General features: G+C 43.0%; 1 protein-coding gene across 2 annotated transcripts in view; it reads right to left on the bottom strand.

Annotated features, from left to right (window-relative positions):
- Positions 1-14,203: 14,203 nt before the first annotated feature.
- LOC121481259 (protein argonaute-4) overlaps positions 14,204-23,346 on the bottom strand; it is a 39,580-nt gene continuing 30,437 nt past the window's right edge. For both annotated transcript variants that reach the window (XM_041738508.1, XM_041738509.1), the window contains 3 exons: positions 20,661-20,762; positions 20,197-20,396; positions 14,204-18,059 (listed from right to left, as the gene is read on the bottom strand). In XM_041738508.1, coding sequence (XP_041594442.1) covers positions 17,951-18,059; positions 20,197-20,396; positions 20,661-20,762 — 411 coding nt within the window. In that variant the 3' untranslated portion in view covers positions 14,204-17,950. The remainder of the gene's footprint in view (positions 18,060-20,196; positions 20,397-20,660; positions 20,763-23,346) is intronic.

The following is a 23,346-nucleotide window of genomic DNA, read 5'->3' as shown; positions in this document are numbered from 1 at the left end:
CCCCCTGAGCAGGGAGCCCCATGGGGGACTTGATGCCAGGCCTCTGGGATCATGACCTGACCAGAAGCCAGGCACAATCTACTGAGTCACCCAGGCGCCCCTGTTAGCTAATACTATTATTTGAGGATCCTCCAACACGAAAGCCAGAGAACAAAACAAACAGTAAACACAATTCAAAAAAAAAAAAAAAAAAAAGGTGGGCAGCCTGGGTGGCTCAGCAGTTCAGCGCTGCCTTCAACCCAGGGCATGATCCTGGGGTCCTGGGATCGAGTCCCACATCAGGCTCCCTGCATGGAGCCTGCTTTTCCCTCTGCCTGTGTCTCTGCCTCTCTCTCTGTTTCTATAAAATCTTAAAAGGAAAAAAAAAGGGAATGCAAGAAAACTAACCCCCCAAATTATAATTTATATTCTCCGAAAGATAAAAGATAACTACATTGGCTAAACAAGAGGAGACTATAATAGCAGTGATTTAAGGAAAATATAAAAGCACGGGGTGGCTCAGTGGTTGAGCATCTGCTTTTGATTCAGGTGGTGGTCCTGGGGTCATGGGATGGAGCCCCACATTGGGCTCCTCGTGGGGAGCCTGCTCTCCCTCTGCCCATGTCTCTGCCTCTCTCTGTGTGTCTCTTATGAATAAACACAATCTTAAAAAAAAAAAGAAAAGAAAATATGGGCAGCCCCGGTGGCTCAGTGGTTTGGCGCTACCTTCAGCCCAGGGTGTGATCCTGAAGACCCAGGATCAAGTCCCACATGGGGCTCCCTGCATGGAGCGTGCTTCTCCCTCTGCCTGTGTCTCTGCCTCTCTCTGTGTGTCTCTCATGAATAAACCAATAAAAAATTTTTTTTCAAAAAAAAAATTTAAAAAAACAGCATAAATTCATACATGAAAGGAAAGAAAAAAATCCCAGAAAGTCAAACAACAAAAAACATAGATGGAAGACAGAAATGAAAATGAAATAAAATCAGAAGAGCCATTCATTAGGTTCCACATCTGAACAATAAAAGATCCATTTGAGGAAGGAGGAGGAAAAGGGGGAGAAGGGGAAAAAAAAAGGAGAAGAAATCAACAGAGTTCTAATACAAAAAACTTTCTCAGAACTAAAGGGCACGAGTGTAGTCAGCACACGGGCACCATTAAAAACAAAAAACAATGGGATCCCTGGGTGGCGCAGCGGTTTGGCGCCTGCCTTTGGCCCAGGGCGCGATCCTGGAGACCAGGGTTCGAATCCCACGTCGGGCTCCCGGTGCATGGAGCCTGCTTCTTCCTCCGCCTGTGTCTCTGCCTCTCTCTCTCTCTCTCTGTGACTATCATAAATAAATTTTTAAAAAATTACTTAAAAAACAAAAAACAACAAAACACCACCATCACCACGCATCAGAGCACGAACTTCAAATTTTCAGGAAAGTAAAAAAGGGAACTTGGAGCTTGCTCTCTGAGCACTTAGCACACCTTTTCTGTTATTTGTTGCTGTTTTCTAGGAGGGTGGGGAAAACATCCACCCTCCTCGTGGACACGTTCAGCGCCAAACACCGAGCCTGGAAAATGAGGAGCGGCCCCACCCACGGCGCACTCGACCTCATGGCATCTTCCAAGGACAGCAGCCCCCTCCGCACGGCCTGGGAAACCCCTCGTGGTCGTGATTGACGGCGGGTGTTTCAGGGCCCGCCAAGCCGCCGCACTGGCCAGACGGATGAAGCCCCAAATGAGTCCCAAACACGGTCTCGATTTCTCACCACCCTTAGAAGGAAAGGCCTCGGGCAGCCCGGGTGGCTCAACGGTTTAGCACTGCCTTCAGCCCAGCGCGTGATCCTGGAGACCCGGGATCGAGTCCCACGTCGGGCTCCCTGCATGGAGCCTGCTTCTCCCTCTGCCTGCGTGTCTCTGGCTCTCTCTCTCTCTGTCTCTCTCATGAATAAATAAATAAAATCTTTAAAAAAGGGTGGGGGAAGAAGAAGGAAACGCCTCGAGGTCCCGAGACAGAAAAGCACAACGTGTGAATCCTGGCTCCTCCTTCATGAGCTGAGGGTCTTCGCCGCACCCCCCCCCCCCCCCGCCATGGCCCTCCACTGACGTCCGCCCATCACCAGCCACGGGGCTGGGACCACTTCGGCCACAAGTGCAAAACGGTCGTCTCTCCCTCGAGTTCATGGACGAGGAGGAGCCCAGCAGGGAAAAGAAAAAAAAAGAAGAGAAAAAAAAGAAAAGAAAAGGAAAGAAAAAAGAAAGAAAGAAAAGAGAAAAGAAAGAAATAAAATGGCCGCCGCCGCCTCCCGACCACCCTTCGGTCCCCACTCCCAAGCCCACTCCCCACACGAATTCAAAATACCACTTCCAACCGAGCACAGGTTACACCACTTGCCTGGCTGGAGTCCTTCAAAGGCTCCCCTGGGCCCTCACGGTAAAAGCAGCACCGAGCTCCGGGAGCCTCGAGCAGCCCTGCACCGCGCGCTTCGCCAACCTCCCACGTGCCACGGCGCCCTCCTACATCTGCACGCTGCTTCCGCAGGCGCAGGCACAGGCGCAGCTGCGCCCGGAAGCCCGACGGGGTCCTGATTGGTGAGTGTGGACGGAGGACTGAGCATGCGTGGCCTGGCTCCGCCCCATCCCGCCTTCCCGCCACCCGCGTGTGCTGAGAGCACGCTGTTTGCAGCGCTGCTCCTGCACGGCTTCTATCGAGGTGCCTTTGATGTTCGATGAGCTGCACGGATTTGAAGTGTGCGATATGATGAGTGTGGACACATGCAAACACACGTGAATCTGTCACCACAATCAACACAACGTGCGTATCTGTTACCCTCAAAAGTCTCCTTGGGCCGCTCTGTAATGTGGCTTCCCTGCCACCCCAACACCGACCTGCTTTCTTTCTTTTTTTTTTTTTAAGATTTTATTCATTTATTCATAGAGACACAGAGAGGCAGAGAAACAGGGAGAAGCAGGCTCCATGCAGGGAGCCCGACGTGGGACTCGATCCCGGGTCTCCAGGATCACACCCTGGGCCAAAGGCGGTGCTAAACCGCTGTGCCACCCGGGCTGCCCACTGACCTATTTTCTGTTTAGGTTTTCCATTTTCACTTTCCTGTATTTTATATAACCAGACTAGATTCCTTTTTTGGCTGCTTCCTTAACTATGATTATTTTGCAATTATTATTATTAATTATTATTTTGCAAGATGGGTCATATACCCATCTTGTATCAATAGTCCTTACTTTTATTTTTTTTTAATTTTTATTTATTTATGATAGTCACACATAGAGAGAGAGAGGCAGAGACATAGGCAGAGGGAGAAGCAGGCTCCATGCACCGGGAGCCCGACGTGGGATTTGATCCTGGGTCTCCAGGATCGCGCCCTGGGCCAAAGGCAGGCGCTAAACCGCTGCGCCACCCAGGGATCCCAATAGTCCTTACTTTTAATGCTGAACTGTATTGCATTACATGGGTATATGAGCCTTTGTGTATTTATTCACATGTTGATGGGCATTCGGGATGTTCTCGGTTATAGGTCTTTGGAAATAAAACAGCTATGATAGAAAAAGACTAATTCAAAAATAGAAGTGCATCCCTATGTTTATGGCAGCCAAATTAGGGAAGCAACCCAAGTGTTCATCCATAGATGAATGGATAAAGAGGATGTGGTATGGAATGGAATATCAGCTATATATATATAATGGAGTATTAGCTGTATATATATATTATGGAATATTAGGCATAACAAAAAAGAATGACATCTTGCCATTTGCAACAACATAGACGGATCTGGAGGATATAGTGCTAAGTGAAATAAGTCAGAGAAAGACAAGAACCATAGGATTTCACTCATACGCGGAATTTAAGAAGCAAAACCAAGAAAAAGGAAATAAACAAACAAAAATCCCCATACTGAAAGGAGAGAAAATGAGTGAGACTATCAGTGAGGGTGACAAAACATGAGAGACACCTAACTCTGGAAAATGAATAAGGGGTGGTGGAAGGGGAGGTGGGCAGCGGGTTGGGGTGACTGGGTGATGGGCACTGAGGGGGGCACTTGGGATGAGCCCTGGGTGTTATGCTATATGTTGGCAAATTGAACTCCAATAAAAAAAATTTTTTTTTTAAAGTAGACAGTTGCCCTGGTGTCTAAATCTGTGGTTCTTGGATGCCTGGCTGGCTCAAGTTAGTAGGGCATGCAACTCTTGATCTCAAGGTTGTGAGTCAAGACCTATGTTGGGTGTAGAGAATACTTAAAAATAAAATCTTAAAAACTCCCCACACTCCTAAATACAGAGAACAAACTGGTGGTTGCCAGGTGGGGGGTGGGGAATGGGTGAAATAGGTGAGGGAGATTAGGAGTACACTTACCTTGATGAGGCACCAGTAACGTACAGAATTGTCGAATCACTATATACCTGAAACTAATATGACACTGTGTGTTAATTTTACTGGAATTAAAAGCAATAGCAAACAAACAAAAACCTGTGAATATTTGCCTACAAGTCTTTTGGATATTTGCTTAATATCCAAAATTTGCCCTATAAATGGAATGGCTGGATCTTAATGCAGGTGCATAACTTTTAAAGATTTATTTTTATTTTTACTTTTTAAAAATGATTTTATTTATTTTTTCATGAGACACACACAGAGAGAGGCAGAGACATAGGCAGAAGGAGAAGCAGGCCTCATGCAGGGAGCCCGACGTAGGACTTGATCCCCGGTCTCCAGGTTCACCCCCTGGGCTGAACGCAGGCGCTAAACTGCTGAGCCACCAGGCATCCCCAAGATATATTTTTTAATGTTATTATTTACTTATTTGAAAAAGAGAGAGAGAAAGCAGGGGAAAGAGTAGGGGGAGAGGGACAAGCCGACTCCCTGCTGAGTGCAGGGCCTGATGCGGGCTGAATTCCAGGACTCTGAGATCAGTGACCTGAGCCAAAAATCAAGATTCAGATTCTTAACAGACTGAGCAACCCGGGTGCCCCACTTTTAAAGAAGATCTTAAAGAACTTTTAAAGAAACAGCCAAACTGTTTTCCAAATGATTGCATTATTTTACATTCTCACCAGAAGTCTGTGAGGATTTTAGGTGCTCCACATTTTCCCAAACACTTGGTATGCTCAGTCTTTCTAATTTTAGTATTCCAGTGGGAGTGTGGTGGTATCTCTTTGTGGTTTCAGTTTACACTTTCCTAATGACAAATTATGTTTAGCATCTTTTCAAGTGCTTATTTGCCACTTGTATATTTTCTTAGGTGAAGTGTTCAAATCTTTTAGGCATTTTTAAATTGGGTTATCTGTCTTGTTAAACTGTAAGAATTCCTCATATATCCTAGATACAAGTCTTTTACCAGATATATGCTTTGCAAATATTTTCTTTAGGTTATAGCTTGCCTCTTTGTTTTCACAGGAATGTCTTTTGAAAAACAAAAATTTTTAATTACCATAGAATCCGGTTTATCGAGATTTTTTTCTGTTATAGTTGATGCTTCTTGTGTTATGTTTTAAAAATCTTTGCCAAGGGCTGCCTGGCTGGCTCAGTTGGTGGAGCATGCAATTCTTGAAGTTGGGGTTGTAGATTTGAGTCTCATGTTGGGTGTAGAGATTGCTTAAAAATAAAATCTTTGCCAAATGCAAGGTCACTAAGGTTTTCTTCCATGTTTTCTTCTCGAAGTTTTATAGTTTTAGAAGTTTTTAGCTTTTACATTTAGGTCTATGATCCATGTAGAGCTATTTTTGTGTATATTGAGAAATAAAGGTCAAGGTTCTTCTTTTTTCTTTTCCCACAGCCTGTATAGTTGTTGAAAAGATTGCCCCCATTAAATTGTCCTGACATTTGTGTTGAAGATCAATTGGCCATATACATATATGGGCCTATTTCTGGACTCTGGTTTTTTCACATATCCATCCATGTATCTTTATTTTTTTAAGATTTTATTTATTTACTCCTAAGAGACACACAGAGAGAGAGAGAGGCAGAGACACAGGCAGAGGGAGAAGCAGGCTCCCTGGGGAGATCGTGATGTGGGACTCGATCCCAGGACCCAGGGATCACGACCTGAGTCGAAGACAGATGCCCAACCACTGAGCCACCCCGGGTGACCCTATCTGTCTATCTTTATGCCAATACAACACTTTATAAAAAGTCTCAAGATCAGGTATTGTTGTAGTTACCTACTTTTACATAAACATTGTCACAAATTTGGTGGCTTAAAATAACACACATTTATTATCTCGCATTCTCTGTGGGTCAGGAGTCCAGGCATAGCTTGGCTACATCTTTTGCTTAGCATCTCATAGGATGTAGTCAAAGTGTAGGCCAGGGCTGGGTTCTCATCTAGAGGCTTGACAAGGAAAAAAATCTTTTCAGCTTGCATGCTTGTTAGCAGCATTCAGTTCATTGCAGCTGTATAAGCAAGAACTTCCATTTTTTGTTGGCTAGCAGCTGGAGGCCACTATATTGGCTCCTAGAGGCCCCTCATAATTCCTTGCCACTAAGCTTCCCCAACATGGTTAAAAGCAGTGGTAAGGGGGGACAGATAGAGAGAAAGAGGCACTTTAGAGCGAGTCTGCTAGCAAGACAGAGTCTTGTATAACTTAATATAATCACAAAATGACACCCCATCACCTTTGCCACATTTTATTGATTTGAAGCAAGCCATAGGTCTTATCTACCGTCAAAGAGTAGGGATTATACAAAGATCTGAACGAGGAGGTAGGGATCATGGGGCCATCTTAGAATTCATCCTCCACAGGTAGTTTAAATTCTCCAACAATGTTTTTCTTTTCAAAGTTGTTTTTGGCTATTTTAAGTCTCCTGAATTTCAATATAAATTTTAAAATCTGCTGCAGATTTCTACCAAAAGCCTGCTACAGATCAATTTGGGTACAAACAACACCTTAATGTCTTTAAGTCTTCTGATCCACGATCATAGTATATCTCTTCATTTATGAAGGCCTCTTTTAATTTCCATCAGCAATATTTTCTAGTTTTCAATGTTCAGATCTTACATATCTTTTTCAACTTTTAAAAAATTTATCCCTAAGTATTTTATATTTTTGAAGCTGTTTAAATGGGATTTTTTTTTTTACATTTCAATTTTATTCTAAAGTTTTTAATCACTAAATCTGGAAAAGTGGACTCTTTCCTTGAGGGGAAAACCAAGGTTGTCTCGCTTTTGCTGTGAAGGTAAGCATGTTAAACAAAGGGCAATGTTAGCACTCCCATTTGTCCTCCCTTCTAAGCAAGGCCTCTTATCTAAGTCTTACCAGCAATAAAGCTGACATCTTGCTTTTTGTCCAACTATGTGATATTACATCCATTTTTCAGTTGGTTCTGAACAGGTGTAGAGGAGAGGGTATGATTTATTAACCCCCTGAAACCTCAACATCTTCTCCATCTGACTGGCGAAATCTACTTATATTTCAAAACTCAGCCCAAGGCTTCCTGCCTTCATGACAACTTCTGATATTCCCTCCTATGTGTCCCTGCTTGCACTTCCTGTGGTACATGTGGAAACACTTAGCTGCTCTCCTTTTTTGACATAGCCTTCCCTCTCCTTCTCCTCCTCTTCCTCCTCCCCTTCTTCCTCTAAGCCTATTAAAAAATAATTTTAAAAAACCCTCACAAAAGCATAAAGAAAAAACAAACTTTATCTTTGCAGCCCCCAGTGCCTAACACAATGTCAGGCAAGCAGTAAGTATTCAATAAATGTTAGCCAAATGAACTATTATGACTGCAAAATGACGGGACTTTGGTCTTGAAAAATGAAAGCCATTCATTATGTAATAGTGAAATAACAGAATACAAAATCCTATATGCATTAAGATTACAACTGTATAGAAATGTGTGTGTTTTGAAAGATAATATTTGAAATAAATTGCCATTGTGTGTGGTATCTTTTTTAACATGAATTTTAAAACTATCATTCCTAATGTCAGAATTGTGACACACACACACACACACACACACACACACACAGGGTTGGGGGTGGAGGATTAATGTCACAAAGGACACTGAGACTCTGAGGGCAGCCAAGTGAAGGCATTTGGAGAAAGCAAGATTAAACATAAGAGAAAACAAGTTCAAATGACAACCAAGTCTAGGGGCCAGGAGCAGGGTCAAGGAAAGAGACCACAGAGACTAGAGTTCAGAACTAGATAAGACAGGATCATGGGGAGAGCAAAATTTAGGGTGGAGGGGTGTTCAAGTATTATTTCCTTAAATATCTGTGGTAATCTGTGGATTTCATGTGTGTAGCATACATTAAAGAGCACCTACTGTATGCCAGACACTATGTGCTGCATTCGCAAAATGAATAAGATAAAGTACCAAGCAGATTAAATATAAAGGCACCTAGGCCTTTTATAGTAAATGTGTTGAAAATAAAAAAGTAAGAGAAGAAAAAAATAAAAAATAAAAAAAAATAAAAAAGTAAGAGAAGATACTAAAAGTAGTCAGAGGAAAAAGGGCAGTTACCTTCTATATTAGGAATCTCCAGAGAAATAGAACTAATGGAAGATATATAGAGAGAGCTACAGATTATATATATATATATATACATGTATATATATGAACTATATATATGATAGGAATTACATATATAATAGGAACTACATGTATGAAATAGGAATATAGCACTCATACAGTTATAATCCCAAAGTCCCACAATCTGCCCTGTGCAAGCTGAAGAACCAGTCTCAGCTTAAAATTTGCCTGAGAACCAGAGTCCACTGGTGTAAGTCCCCAGAATCAAGAGCTCCGGTATCCAAGAATGCCTTAGCTCAAGAAGAAAGAGAGGAAATTTTGCTGTTTTTTGCCTTTTTTGTCCTATTTGGAGTCTGAATTCATTGGATGATGCCTGCCCACATTGACTAGTACAGATCTCTTTACTCAGTCTACTGATTCAAATGCTAATCTTTTCCAGAAACACCCTCAAGACACACCTCGAAATAATGTTTTACCAGCTACCTTGGCATCCCTTAGTCAACTTGACATATAAAATTAACTATCACAGCTTCAAAGGAGCTTTTAGGTGAATTCCCAGCAGAACAATGGAAGTGGGAAGCCTGGGTGGCTCAGCAGTTGAGCATCTGCCTTAGGCTTAGGGCCTAATCCGGGGCAGGATCCAGGATCAAGTCCCCACATGGGGCTCCCTGCAGGGATTCTGCTTCTCCCTCTTGCCTATGTCTCTGCCTCTCTCTCTGTCTCTCATGAATAAATAAATAAATCTTTAAAGACACCAAAAACAATGGAAGCTAAAAGACATCTTCACAAATTAAAAAAAAAATCAAACTACATATTACCTATGACAGTTGTCCTTCAAAAATTTAAGGGTACAATTAAAAAATGGGCAAAATACTAGAATATACATTTCTCCAAAGAAGATAGACAAATGGCCAATAAGCACATAAAAAAATGCTCAACAATCACTAATCATTAAGGAAATACAAGTCAAAACCACAATGAGAAGCCATTTCACACTCATTAGGATGGCTATTATTTAAAAACAAAACAAAACAACAACAGAAAATAACAAGTGTCCCCAGTAAGGATGAAATGGAGGAAGTGGAGTGAGAAATAGAGAAATGAAGTAGAGAAATCGGGCCCCATGTGCACACTGCTGGTGGGCATGTTGAATGGTCCATGTGCTGTGGAAAACAGTATAGTAGTTCTGCAGGAAATTACACAGAATTATACGATCCAGCCACTTCACTTCTGAGTATATACCTAAAATAGTTGAAAGCAGGGTCTCGAAGAGGTATTTTTACATCCATGTTCACAGCAACATTATTCACAATAACCAGAAAGGAGAAGCAACCCAACTGTCTCCAACCTGGCTAATGGATGGTAATATATCCAGACAATGGACTATTATACAGCAATAAAAAATGAAACACATTTCTGTTATGTGAAGGAATGTGGACAAATATCACAAATGCATAACTGAGCAAAAGAAGCCAGAAACAAAAGAATACATCCCAAATGATTCCATTTTTATGAATTCCAAAACAAGCAGAACTACCTAAGTCAAGATAATGATTATCTTTGGGGAGAGTGGGCTCAGGTAATGACTAGGAAGGCGTCCTGTGAGGCTTCTGGGGCACCAGGAAACTTCTGTTTTGAAATATGGGTAGGAGTTACATGAATGTGTTTGCTTCATGGTGAAAATTTGAGCTGGATACTTTATTATATTTCAAAATAGTTACAGAAGACCATACAGTAAGGCTTCCCCCTTTCCCAGTTTTTTCCAACTTGTATATTAAATCTCATTCCCCCCAATTCCTTCCAGTTCTCCCTCCAACAAACAGCCCCCTCTGCCCTCAGATGGTGCACCCACCACAGTCACCCATGACCTCTGTGCTACAAATTCTGATGGGCACTTTTCAGATTTTGTCTTGCTATACGATATTGGATGGTTGAACCACTTCCTTCTTTGTAGCTTGTATCTAAATGGCTCCAAGACTTTACCTATATTATCTCATTTAATACTTAAAACCCCAAGAGGTAAGTTCTAGTACCACCCCTGCTTTGTGAATGAGAAAACTGAGGTTAGAAAAAGTTAAGTCACTTGTCCAGTGCCACACAGCAACTCCCTATCCTACGTATACTTAGTGAAATGTTTTCCTTTGGTTTCTAGGACAACTGGTTCTCTTCTGTTTCTTTGTGCATTTCTTATTCTCCCTCAGACATGCCTCTTCCTATGTCTACCCTGTAAATATTTGACTTTCTTGGGAATCGATATTTTTCCATTTCTTCTTGCCCTGAATAATCTCCCTGAACACATACGTGAATGGTCTTATGCACCACCAATATGCTGATGGCTCCCACACTCTTTCTCCAGTCCACATGCACCATCTTCAAATCCAATTTGCCCAAAACCAAACTTACCACCTTCCTCCTTTCCACAAAGCACAAATTTGCTTCTTCTTCTTCTTCTTCTGCATTCATTCTCCGAGGGGTATCATTGTCATTCCAGCTACCCCAGCCAGAAACCTGGGAGCCCTAATGAATCTGCTTCCTTCCCCTCGTTCTCCATATCCACCTTCAAGAAGTTCTGCTTCTATTTTCTGAGTATCTCTTGAGTCCATTCCTTCTCTCCAACTGCACTCTCACTGCTCAAGTACAAGCCTCCTCATCTTTTGCTTGGGCTGTTACAATAAAACTCTAACCTCCCTTCAGCTTCAACCTACCCCACAACACTACTGCTGGCTTAGCTGACATGGGTCAGACTGTGCTACACGCCTGCACCTAGGGACCCTCTAGCCCTCTTGGCATGCCATCCAAGTTCTGTCCTGTCAGGAGCTAACGTTTGAGTCCGTCATCCAGCCTCATCATCTCCTCTTCCTCCCTCACCCCTTATAATCTAAGAGTACTGAAATCACTTGTGATTCATCCAGATAAGTCATGGTCTCTTTTTTTTCTGACTTTGCCCATGATGAGAATTCTCAGAATGTCTTTTTCCACCTTGTTCATTGATAACATTTCATATTTATTCTTTTTTAAAAAAATATTTTATTTATTCATTCATGAGAGACACAGAGGCACAGGCAGAGGGAGAAGCAGGCTCCATGCAGGGAGCCCAATGCGGGACTTGATCCCAGATCCCAGGATCATGACCTGAGCAGAAGGCAGACGCCCAAACCACTGAGCCACCCAGGCGTCCCTCCTATTTATTCTTTATAGGACAGCCCAGTCATCACTTCCTCTAAGAAGCCTTCCTTCATCTCCTGTCTCTGTTAGGAAACTCTCCAAGTGATCCCATGGTTCTGTGTATATATTTCTCATGGCCCTTAACTCTCAAAGCCACCTTGTCGCATATGTGGCCCCAAGTTTACAAAAGAAACTTTCCATGGTCAGAACTTGTGTCTTGGGATCCCTGGGTGGCGCAGCGGTTTGGCGCCTGCCTCTGGCTCAGGGCGCAATCCTGGAGACCCGGGATCAAATCCCACGTCAGGCTCCGGTGCATGGAGCCTGCTTCTCCCTCTGCTATGTCTCTGCCTCTCTCTCTCTGTGTGACTATCGTAAATACATTTAAAAAAAATTTAAAAAAAATAAATAATTTGTGTCTTTTATCTTTATAGTTCCTCCTGCATAATAGGAGTTCCAGAAATGTTTGTTAGACTCACTTATTTTCTCTTCTCCAATTTGTAATATAGTTGCTCCTTTCCTCATCTGCTTGTGTCCCTTTTCTCCTTAAATATTTGCCACGAGCCTCTGGAGAATAAAGGCAGTTTAGAAGAAACCAGAGCCAAGAGGTGGAGAGAGAGGTATATGGCTTACAACAGTGTTGACCAGTCTGTGCCTTCCCTACTTGCTGGCCGCACACACACAGACACACACACACACACACACACACAGACTCACAGGAGTGGACACGTATTTCTAGCTGGTGCACTTCCCCCAGTGACTGATTCAAGGATAGACATGACCATGACACACATGGTGGGGGAAAAGGTGGGAAGGTCATTTGGACTCACCTGAAACACACAAAATAATGTGATTCCCATAAGAGATATTCCATCACCCAAAGGAAGAATAAGGGGAAGCATTTGGATAGACAAAAATTGTAGCTACCACAATCAACTATCTGGGAATAGTGTGTTTAGCATCCCCTCATCCTCTCCTCCTTCACCTTGCCAACTCCTGCTCACCTACCCCCAAACTCCCCACCACTGTAAAGTCTTTCCTGACTCCCCACAGCAGAAGTTATTTCCCCTTCCATTATTTTGTGCTCAACCGCAGGAATAATAGTTAGACGGGCCTGGGCTCAGTTCTAGCTATGTCATCCAGAAACCGTGTTGTTTAACTTCTTTGAAGCAGACTCGTCTTTAAAAAGGGGACACCATTGTCAACCTCAAAGGACTGTGGCTGGGATTAAAGACATCAATATAAATTGACTGGTTATACTAGGCACTCAGATAATGTAAATCTCACTGCCTCTCCACTCCATGCCACATTAGAATGAACTCTTTGAAGGATCAAGATTTTACTTTTTAAAAAAATATTTTATTTATTTATTTATGAGAGACAGAGAGACAGAGACACAGGCAGAGGGAGAAGCAGGCTCTCCACAGGAGCCCGATATGGGACTCGATCCCAGGACCCCAGGATCACCCCGAGTCAAAGGCAGACACTCAACTGCTGAGCCACTCAGGTGTCCCAATTCTTTTTTTCTTTTTAGATTTTATTTAATTATTTGACAGAGAGAGAGAGAGAGAGCACACGCAGGTGGAGGGGCAGGCAGAGGGAGAAGGAGAAGCAGGCTCCCTATGTAGCAGGAGCAGGAACAGGAGCCTGGATATGGGGCATGATCCCAGGGCCCTGGGATCATGACCCAAGCTGAAGGCAGATGCCTAAGTGACTGGGCCACCCAGGCACCCCTAGATTTTACTCTTCTATGTTCCCAGCACCTAGGCAGAACTTGGCATGTATTGGGTTTGTGATAAATGTTTGACAATGGATAAATACAGAGGGAGAGAAGATCCCCTCAGGCAGTTTAGCGCCTGCCTTTGGCCCAGGGCGCGATCCTGGAGTCCCGGAATCGAGTCCCACGTCGGGCTCCCTGCATGAAGCCTGCTTCTCCCTCCTCCTGTGTCTCTGCCTCTCTCTCTCTCTCTCTCTCTCTCTCTGTCTATCATGAATAAATAAATAAATCTTTAAAAAAATACAGAGGGAGAAATATTGTGCTGATGGAAAAAACAACTACCTGTAGTAAAGGTAGTTGTAGGCAAAATGTGCTCCCCTGGTCAACCATGAATTCCCTGAGGATAAGTGCCATATCATGCAAACCTCTGTATTATCCCTGCCGTGACTCACCCTCACGTGGTGAGAATTTTTTAAAGACCTGACACTGGATAGCCCCAGGTTGGGTGAATTGAGGCATAGCCTCCTCTGGAGAAGTCAGTCTTGAAAGTATGTGGCCATACTGCCCTCTGGAGACTGCAGGTTTTTCCTCAAAACTTCACTTAAATAGATTTTCCCATTGAGAGCTATACCCAGAACCCTGATGAATCTTGTAAAAGTTTTCATATATGACATTTTGCTGAGAAGCTCTTCCAAAATCCCCAAATATCAATTCCTAAAGCTAGGGAGACCCAGGAGTTAAAAACACAAAGTTTTCTCTCTGTTCTTTCTCAAATTTCTTAAATTGAGGGTACTTTTTGAAAAGCGACCATGTGTGTTACCAGTACAGTATACTCCGTATGTATTAGACAATTGACAAGAAAAACAACTTTTGGCACAAGAATGCCAATTTATTCGCTTTTGGACACATGAACACAAAATATCCCTGCAGGCCAAAAAAAAAAAAAATTGCAAAATTTAAACAACCATCATCTTATCTCAACATGAGGATATCACCCCTCCCTTAATAGTTTAGAAAGTACCTCGTATTGCTAGAGACATACATCCAGTCCAAAGTTAATAAAATACATTTTAAAACATTACAGGTCTAACAATATAGAAACCAAAATTACACCATTAGTCAAATGAACAAATGCAAACATTTTCAGCCACTAGACATAGAAAGAGCATGAATGTCAATAGCAAGGGATAAGAAAATGGTTAATCGATAACAAGATCTTCCCTTTAATTTTATAAGGAAAAATCCTCGGAGTTGAAGCAGTATTCATACGATGCCCTCAGCCTCCACTTTCTTAAAATGAAAGCAGAGCTCCCAACACCTTGCTATTGAGCAAGAAAATCTTACAGCACATCCACAAAGGGTCACTGGGGCAGAGCGGAGAGAGTGGGCCTCCTTAGGCAGTGGGTTGCCTTTTCCCACAGCAAGGGTAGGTAGGGGAGCCAGGTGGTGAGCTCCGACACAGACTGGGCACCGGATCCTAAAGTACAGGCCATACAGAACACGTGTCTGCTTGTAAATCATCACCTTTGGAAGCAGCAAATAGAATTTACAGTAAGAATGAACATGTTCTGCGTGCCCAGGCTCTGGGTGCTTTAAGTCAGCTAGTTCACTTTAGAAACCCCGAGGGTTCAGCAGCTTCAACAACCACCACCACACCACGTAATCGGTTCAACGTTTGGATCGTCACCACTCTCTTAATGTCCCCACACCTTATTCCCTAACGGTTACTCTTTAGCATTGCTACGTTTCAATCTTTCACACCACGTGACAGGGCCTAACCAGGCTGCATTAAAAAAAAAAAATTCAAACGAAAACCAACAGACAAACAGCCTAAACCTACTTCTAGAGAATGCACACCTCCCATTGATTGACACATGCATGACGATTCAGTCGGCCTCGAGGGGTTAGGGTATTGCAGCTGTCAAGCCAAATTGCAACTATGCATTTAGACTCGCTTGCAACAGTATTGCTGCAGCTCCGACTCTATAGTGATTACCTCTTAAAGATTCACCCCCTCAGCAGGTTTTTGTTTTGTTTTTTTTTCCCAATAATCCTAGTTCTTCCATATTTCTTTCCTTTCATCCAAAATGAGAGCATCTGCCCCCTTAAAAGTACTGTTTCCTATAAAAATAGGCCTCCCGGCTTTTCCTCCACCACCACACTGATTCGGCCCAGTGTACAGGACTGACTGAGGTTGTACGAGCTGTAGAGTTCAAGGTCAAGCATTCAGGCCATGGCCCGGCAAGCCAATCCAGGCTCCGTGGCCCTCCGTGTCACTCCCTGCTGCATGCAGGACAGGACAGGGTGAGAACTGACACTTCTGTGCGTTAACAAGCAGGCCCGAGGCCCTCGAGTGCAGGTGGGGTGCCCGCTGGCCAAGGGCTCTGCACATCCTGAACCCCGGCAAGTCCTGCTCCTCCGAAAGAAGCTTCCACCTCCTGGGCCCAGGGGGACCAAGCTGAAGGGTATTTTCTGAGCTCTCCCTGAACAAATGTGAGCAAAAGCAGCAGCCAGCCCCTCACCAACAGGTCCTGATTCGTAGTATCCACGTGAGGTATTTGCAGAAAAGGAAAATCTTAAGCAATGAACACCTGCCGTCTCTTCATTCCTGCCTCAGATGTGCCTCGGTTACAGACCTTGCTTGGGGCCCGCTGCACACGGCTGCAGTCGTCGGAATGAGCTACGGGACTCTGCGGACCTTCTAAAGCAAACACGGTGGGGGGGGGGGGGGGCGCCGCTGACCTACGGCACGTGGAAATGTAAACTTCAACGTATTTACAAGCTTCTTTAAAAGACCGAAGAAAAACAGTGCTTTGTATTGCTGGGATTTTGAGAAGGCTAGTTCGAGCGATCTGGACCGGCTACAGATTTCAAGCAAACACCCTTCACCATCAGATCCAGTGTTTCCCCACCAGCAGTCTCCAGACAGGGGGGCAAAGTGGTTTTCCCACATTGTGTCTGTCTCTTCCCCCAGCACCTTCCTCAGCCACACGGAGGGCGGCTCTGGGGCTTTGATCCCCTTCTCCAGCTCTCACTTCTGAGGTTCCAGGATTAGAGAATCACAAGTCAGTACAATTGGGGCTGGGAAACACTGGCTGGAACTACCAAGACTCTATGTAACTGCTGTCCATTCACAAAGTGGTATCTACACTAAATACAAAATACATTTTCCCCACATTTTCAACTGATGCTTGCTTTAGATCAGCTCCCTTTTTTTGGACAAGAAAGGAACCTGTCTCCTTGCGAGCGGAATCTAGAATCTATTCAGAAAAATCAACCTCTTCTAAGCAATTTTAGTTTAGGGAAAGGAAGGAAACCCCACCAAGTACATCTCAGGTTGAAAGAGAAGCAAAAAAAAAAAAAAAAAAAAAAATTGCACTGCACATAATTGTGTGAGTAACCTTGATTCCCGGGAAAAAAAGTTTTAAATGCTGGTACATTTGTGCAGGTTGCAGCATCGCTCAATGTACTTTGAGGACTGGCAAAGCCTATCCGATAAGGAAGCATCCTGGTTCTAGCTTATTTTAAAACAAAGTGACAGGACACCAACTGTGACTATAAGACAGATAAAAATAATTCTTTAAAAAGTCATGGAAATATATGTCTTTTCTGACCAATTTCAGAAATTGCCAGATTATGATCTATAAGAAATAGCTGATAAAATCATACTGAAATCTCATCTAAAAAACTACATTGTTGGGGGAGGAAGAGAAGGGACCTTAAAAAATGTTTATTGCCAAAGTTAATTTTCTATGAGAAAAGTTTAAAAATCATTTAGATCTAACAAACCACACAGCAGCATAAAATGGGCACTTTTGAAAACTTTGAAAAATACTAAAAGTTTTTTTTTTTTTCCAGAGAGGTGGGAAACATGAGTACTCTTACCATGGCAGTGTTATTTTGTCATCGTGACATGCATTACATCTCTTTGTGCTACACATTCACAAAAGTCAACCAAATAAGAGAACTGCCTGTCTGGATTTGCAGCCAAATATAGTGCAATTGCCTGGCAGCCTGTTCTTGCACCAGCACAAGTCTGTAGATATCAAGAAGATGAAGTAGGAAAACTAATAAAACTGTAAAACTTTCAAAAATTAATGCTCATTAAAGGCATTTACAGTGGTGAAGTCAGAAATCTCCATTAAAAAGTCTATGGACCCACAGAATTAGAAAGTTACGCTGAACTTAAGTAGATTGTTTGGTTTTTCTTTCCCACTTATGCAAACACCCCACTCAATGGATACAGAAAACAAGGAATAATCTTCTAAGACTAGAGGGATGCGGTGAACACCACAGCTAGCAAAATATTCCATAGAAACCTTTCTCGTAAAGTCCTTAAGGAAGTTCAGGCCGATCAGCCTTTGCAAGATGAGGTAAAAATTCAGTCCAGTGCATCAGAAAAGACAATCTAGAAGTATCTATTACTTTTTAAAAAATGGCTCAATTTTGTTGATGCATCAGACAGTGCTGCGAAGTATAGATTCAGTGCAACTATTCCAAGCTGCTGGTAGAGGACCACCTGAAGTCAACTTGGCTCTCTCAGAGGCGGTAGGCATTTGAAACATTTCGAGGCTGCGTGGGGTGCCAGATTGGTTGAGTTCTTTTTCCGAGACTCTCAGGCAAAATACATCGTGTGCTGGGTATCATGGTGGATCTGCACAGCCTTGGCCAAGGCCTGAGGATCCCGGCCATTGCTCTGTCCTGACACATGACTGCCTTCCGCGCTGTAAAGAGAAGAATGCAAAAAAAAAACAAAAACAAAAAAAGAAAACAAAAAACCCCAAGTGTAACAAACAAGAGACCACTTCAAATTTCACATATTTCACATAGCACAAACTACTGGATTCGAGATCTCAGGCTCTTTAAAAAATTTGTTGTGTCTCTCTAAACATGAGTTTGCTCAACTGAAAAATGCATATGACTTATTGGATGGGCTGTTGCAGTAAATAAATCAAATGATGTCTACAAACACCCAAATCCTTAACAGTGCTTACATTAGGAGTTCTACTTTTATGTGTGGCTAATGCCTACTTGTCCTTTAGGCTACAGTCAAATGGCATTTTCCCCAAAGAAATCTTCCCTGCTTCCCAAGTTCAGGTCACAGCCACCTGAGACATACTTTCACAGAATCCTCCACTTATCTTGCATGGTACTCAACGCGTGTGAAATTAAGCTATTAATTGGATGGTTATGTATTTCCCCCCAGGAAGTGTAAACTCCAAGAAAGCAGTGACTTTGTTGGTCTTACCCCTGAGCCCTTAGCACCCAGCACATAGTGTAGTCTCAGTAACCATTGGTTGAATGAATTTCTGTGCCTGGCATAGTGCTGGAACGTTCTACGTTGGCTGTGCAATGTTACTACGCTGTGAGTCTCCCCTCATCTACTCCTCACTAGTGACATGACCTCGGAGAGGGAACATCTCCTTTGAACTTTGGTCTTTTAAGATAATGGTAATAACTTCTGAACATATGTCCTCAGGCTACTATGATATAAAGGGCTTGGCAAACTGTAAGTCACCATCCCTCTTCTGACTTCAGTGGTTACTTTTGCTGCTTAATTATTTTTACTACTTAAATTATTATTGCTCTTACCATCTAAGCTCACAAGCTTCGTCATCTTTTACTTCATCCTCTTCTCTCCCACTCATGCCCAGTTAATGGCTAAGGACTGTCTGCTTTATCTCCAAAGCAGCTTTTTACATTTAACAAAGAACAACTTTGCTCTAACATACTTTTTCCAGCTTTAGGCCCGCTCTTCCCCTTTCGTGTGCTCCAGCCAAAGAAAACTTGCTATTGTCTAAACACGTTGCTTGCTTTCTCTTTATGTCCATTGTACCCTCTGCCTGGAAAATCCTTTTCTCTTCTTTCTAGAGCCAAATCCCACCCATCCAGCTATGAAATCTTCTCTAACCTTTCTTCTAACGTCCCACTGCACCTTCACCTATACGGCCTTGGCCTAATTGTCAGTGCTGTTTGCCCATATCGTCTGCCATTCTGAAACAGAAAATCCCGGGAAATAGGTCTTTCTCATCTTTGTATTTTTAGAATTGAGCACAGTGCTGGGCACACAGTCAATGCCTAATAAATGTGTTGAATGGATGAAGGTATATTACAGAATGGAAGGTATAAAGCCACAGCTGGGCATTTTCCATAATAGTGTATTTTCAACCCTTACAGAAATAGACTTGCGATGGAATGTCTACTATTTAGCAGCTGAATTCAGACTTGGGGAAGAGCCCAGAAACCGCTACACTTCACAGATGGTCATTTGGAAAAGAAAATTAATGCAGAGAGCTTGTTCAGCTTTAATAGTGCTTGGTAACAGGTCAAAATGTCTGATGCTTCTGAGATCCCTATTTGGGGGTGACAATCATCTGGCACCCCTCCTCTCCCACACAGATGCCCCAGATTCACTCCAGTGCATTCCTCCAAAGTGTTCTGAAAGCCAAGTGAACTGTGCAGGACTTCCCCTTGCATGAAGTGGAATCCACAGGCCTGTGACTACACAGACCAGAGTCAGGGCACTGTGGGGGCCACCTTTGGGGTGGCCTGTGCAGAACTGAATGCATTTGGCTTTTTGGGAAAACCACAGGCAACTCCAAATTAGACTTTTTTCCTTGGGCAGACTATATAGATAGGCACACCATGCAAGTATGAGCAGGCCTGAGCACTTCTAGAACCAGAAGTCACATTATAAGCTCTCAAAGGCACATTCAATTTTATTCACTTCTTGAAATTTAAACCCTAAAAGGAAGTTTAGCTCCTCCAAAAACTTCTCTACAGTAGCTCTTTTTTTTTTTTTTTTTTTAACACGTTGCTAATTCAGGCAAAAAGAGATTTCATTGTGGCTGAGAAACTTACCTGTCATGATCTTTATCCACCAGATGATACCTTGCCCTGAATGCTACAAGCCGGGCATAATATGCAGGGGCTGGAATGGAGACCGAGCGTGTGCACCGCACATACGTGTGACATAGCTGGTAAGTTAGTAGCTGGAGCTCATCTGCAGTGAAGCAGTTGTCATCCCACAAGACCTGGTAATGTGAAGGACGGCTGGTTCCCTGGAGAGAGACTTTTATGATTAATATGTTTCTGACATGGGTTCGCTCTCTGAAAGGAGAGAAACGTTGAAATCTACTCCTTCAATTCAGAAATATTCCTGCCTAGCACACCTACAAGCAGATCGAAAGATAATAGTTCTAGAATACAAGCATTAAATTAACAAAGTGATGCAGAGTGTTGAATAACAAGTCTAGTCAAGTCAGTTGCTGAATTTGCAAACATCTCCTTATCAAGTCAAAGATCTGAACCAGCTTCTAAATTACCTGAATTCCTGCATGACTACAGAGGTAAAAGTCAAACTCTGAAGGATGTGTGATGGTACTGTCCACTGTAGTGCCTGCTGGTACGTTGCCACTTTTCCCCACCTACCAAAAAAAAAGGGGGGGAGGAGGCATAATTAGTCACCAAAATGTCAGACGGGGCTCAGGCCAGGTCATATTTTTCTTTTATTTATTAATTGGTAACAAGTTAGCAAACTGCTCTTAAGTGAAGTTTTGGAAATTAGTTTAATTCAACATGTTGAATTTTTCTGTAATGTTTCTTAGCCCAATCACCTTATTCTTTTTCTTTTTTTTCTTAAAGATTTTATTTATTCATGAAAGACACAGAGAGAAGGGCAGAGACACAGGCAGAGGGAGAAGCAGGCTCCATGCAGGGAGCCCGATGCTGGACTTGATCCCAGGACCCCAGGATCACGCCCTGAGCCAAAGGCAGACGCTCAACAACTGAGCCACCCAGCTGCCCCTGATGTTAACCTTAACAAAGCATAATATTTTCAGGTCTTAATCTAATCAGCTATAAAACTAGGTGATGGTCATTTACACTTTATTTTTTTAAAGATTTTATTTATTTATTTGACAGAGGGATCCCTGGGTGGCGCAGCGGTTTAGCGCCTGCCTTTGGCCCAGGGCGCGATCCTGGAGACCCGGGATCAAATCCCACGTCGGGCTCCCGGTGCATGGAGCCTGCTTCTCCCTCTGCCTGTGTCTCTGCCTCTCTCTCTCTCTGTGACTATCATACATAAATAAAAAAAATTAAAAAAAAAAAGATAAAAATATTTATTTGACAGAGAGAGAGAGAGAGAGCATGAGAGAGAGGGAGAGAGAGAGAGAGAGAGACGGGGGGCGGGGCAGAGGAAGAAGCAGACTGCCCACTGAGCAGGTTGCCCAATGTGGGGTTTGATCCCAGGACCCTGAGATCATGACCTGAGCTGAAGGTGGACGCTTAACCCACTGAGCCACTCAGGCGCCCCTCAATTACACTTTTAAAATTCTAAATTGTAAGGTTCACTTGCAGCCAAAATGCTGCAATCAAACTTCTAGGAAAGCAGAGAAGGGAACTTCAGAAATGCATTTACAAGAAAAGGAACTACACCTGGCTATTTGGTTCACTTTCTCCTTCTTGTGCTATACAGCAGGGTTCCATATGAGGAAGTTTATTTTGTATAGAGACAGGAATTTGATGGGAGTTTATTTGGATCCATTCTAACTACCATTATGCTTGGCTGACTTGTAGCCAACGCTACAGGAACCTCTATGAGTACAGGAAAGTCTCATTCCATCAAATTCAAATGTGGACTAGGGGACCTAGCTGGACAAGAGGAAATGTAACGGAGTTATAATAGTTCTGACATTATTTCCCAAAGTGTGTTCTTTAGTAACATGGGTTCTGCAGGATAAGTTTAGATATTTTATGGTCAAAGAGATTTGAGAAATACCGAGTTGAACCTAAGTTAAAAAGGTTTTTCATTGAAAAAAAAAAAAAGTTTTTCTACTGTATGACTTCTCAGAACCTTTATTCCATCATGTATAATCTTTAAGAGGGAGATGGAGTATATAGTATTTTCCAAACTTATTTGATCATAGAATCCTTTTTTTAAATATACTAATTAATTAATTAATTAATTTTTAAAGTAGGCTCTATGCTCAGTGTGGTGCCAACGTAGGGCTTGAACTCAAAAGCTTGAAATAAAAACTGGAGCTGAGATCAAGAGTTGGACGCTTAACCAACTGAGCCACTAGGCAATTTTATTTTTATTTTTAAGTAATTGCTATGCCCAGTGTGGGACTTGAGCTCATAACCCAGAGAATCAAGAGTTACCAACTGAGCCAGCCCCATGTCCCAACATGGAATCCTTTTTATTTGTATTTTTATTTATTTACTTTTTAAAGATTTCATTTATTCATGAGAGACATAGGCAGAAGGAGAAGCAGGCCCATGCAGGGAGCCCAACGTGGGACTCGATCCCGGGTCTCCAGGATCACGCTCTAGGCTGAAGGCGGCACTAAACCACTGAGCCACCGGGGCTGCCCCATGGAATCCTTTTTATTTTATTTTATTTTTTTTTAAGATTTATTTATTTATTTATGATAGACACACACACAGAGAGAGAGAGAGAGAGAGAGAGAGAGAGAGAGGCAGAGACACAGGCAGAGGGAGAATTAGGCTCCAGGCCGGGAGCCCGACGCGGGACTCAATCCCGGGACTCCAGGATCGCGCCCTGGGCAGAAGGCAGGCGCTAAACCACTGAGCCACCCAGGGATCCCCTGGAATCCTTTTTAAAACAAATCTCTTAGAATCTATAGGTGAGAACGATGGAGGTGATGCCTTGAGGAAAAAGGGATCCAGTCGCGTTCATTTCAACAATTACTGCTTGAACGCCCATGTGGAGGGCTCTGCGGCAGATGTTGGGGATGAGAGACAGAGGCATGGAGAGAACTAATGAACTTGCACTCCTGTCCTTCATGAACACCATCTACAATGAACTGCAATGCACTGTGATAAGGGCATTATGGAAGGCACTCGAACAAGCTGGCGGGAGGAAATAGTTGAGCCATCCTTTATAGGATAAGCAGAGTTGAAAGAGGGGGATGGGATGAAAACCAGAAACACTCCTCAAATCCCCTAAAGTCAGGAATAGATAAACTAGTTGTGGTTTATCCATATGAT

The sequence above is a fragment of the Vulpes lagopus genome, chromosome 23 (assembly GCF_018345385.1).
Source record: "Vulpes lagopus strain Blue_001 chromosome 23, ASM1834538v1, whole genome shotgun sequence".
Taxonomy (NCBI): domain Eukaryota; kingdom Metazoa; phylum Chordata; class Mammalia; order Carnivora; family Canidae; genus Vulpes; species Vulpes lagopus.
This window is presented reverse-complemented; position numbering and strand designations above follow the sequence as displayed.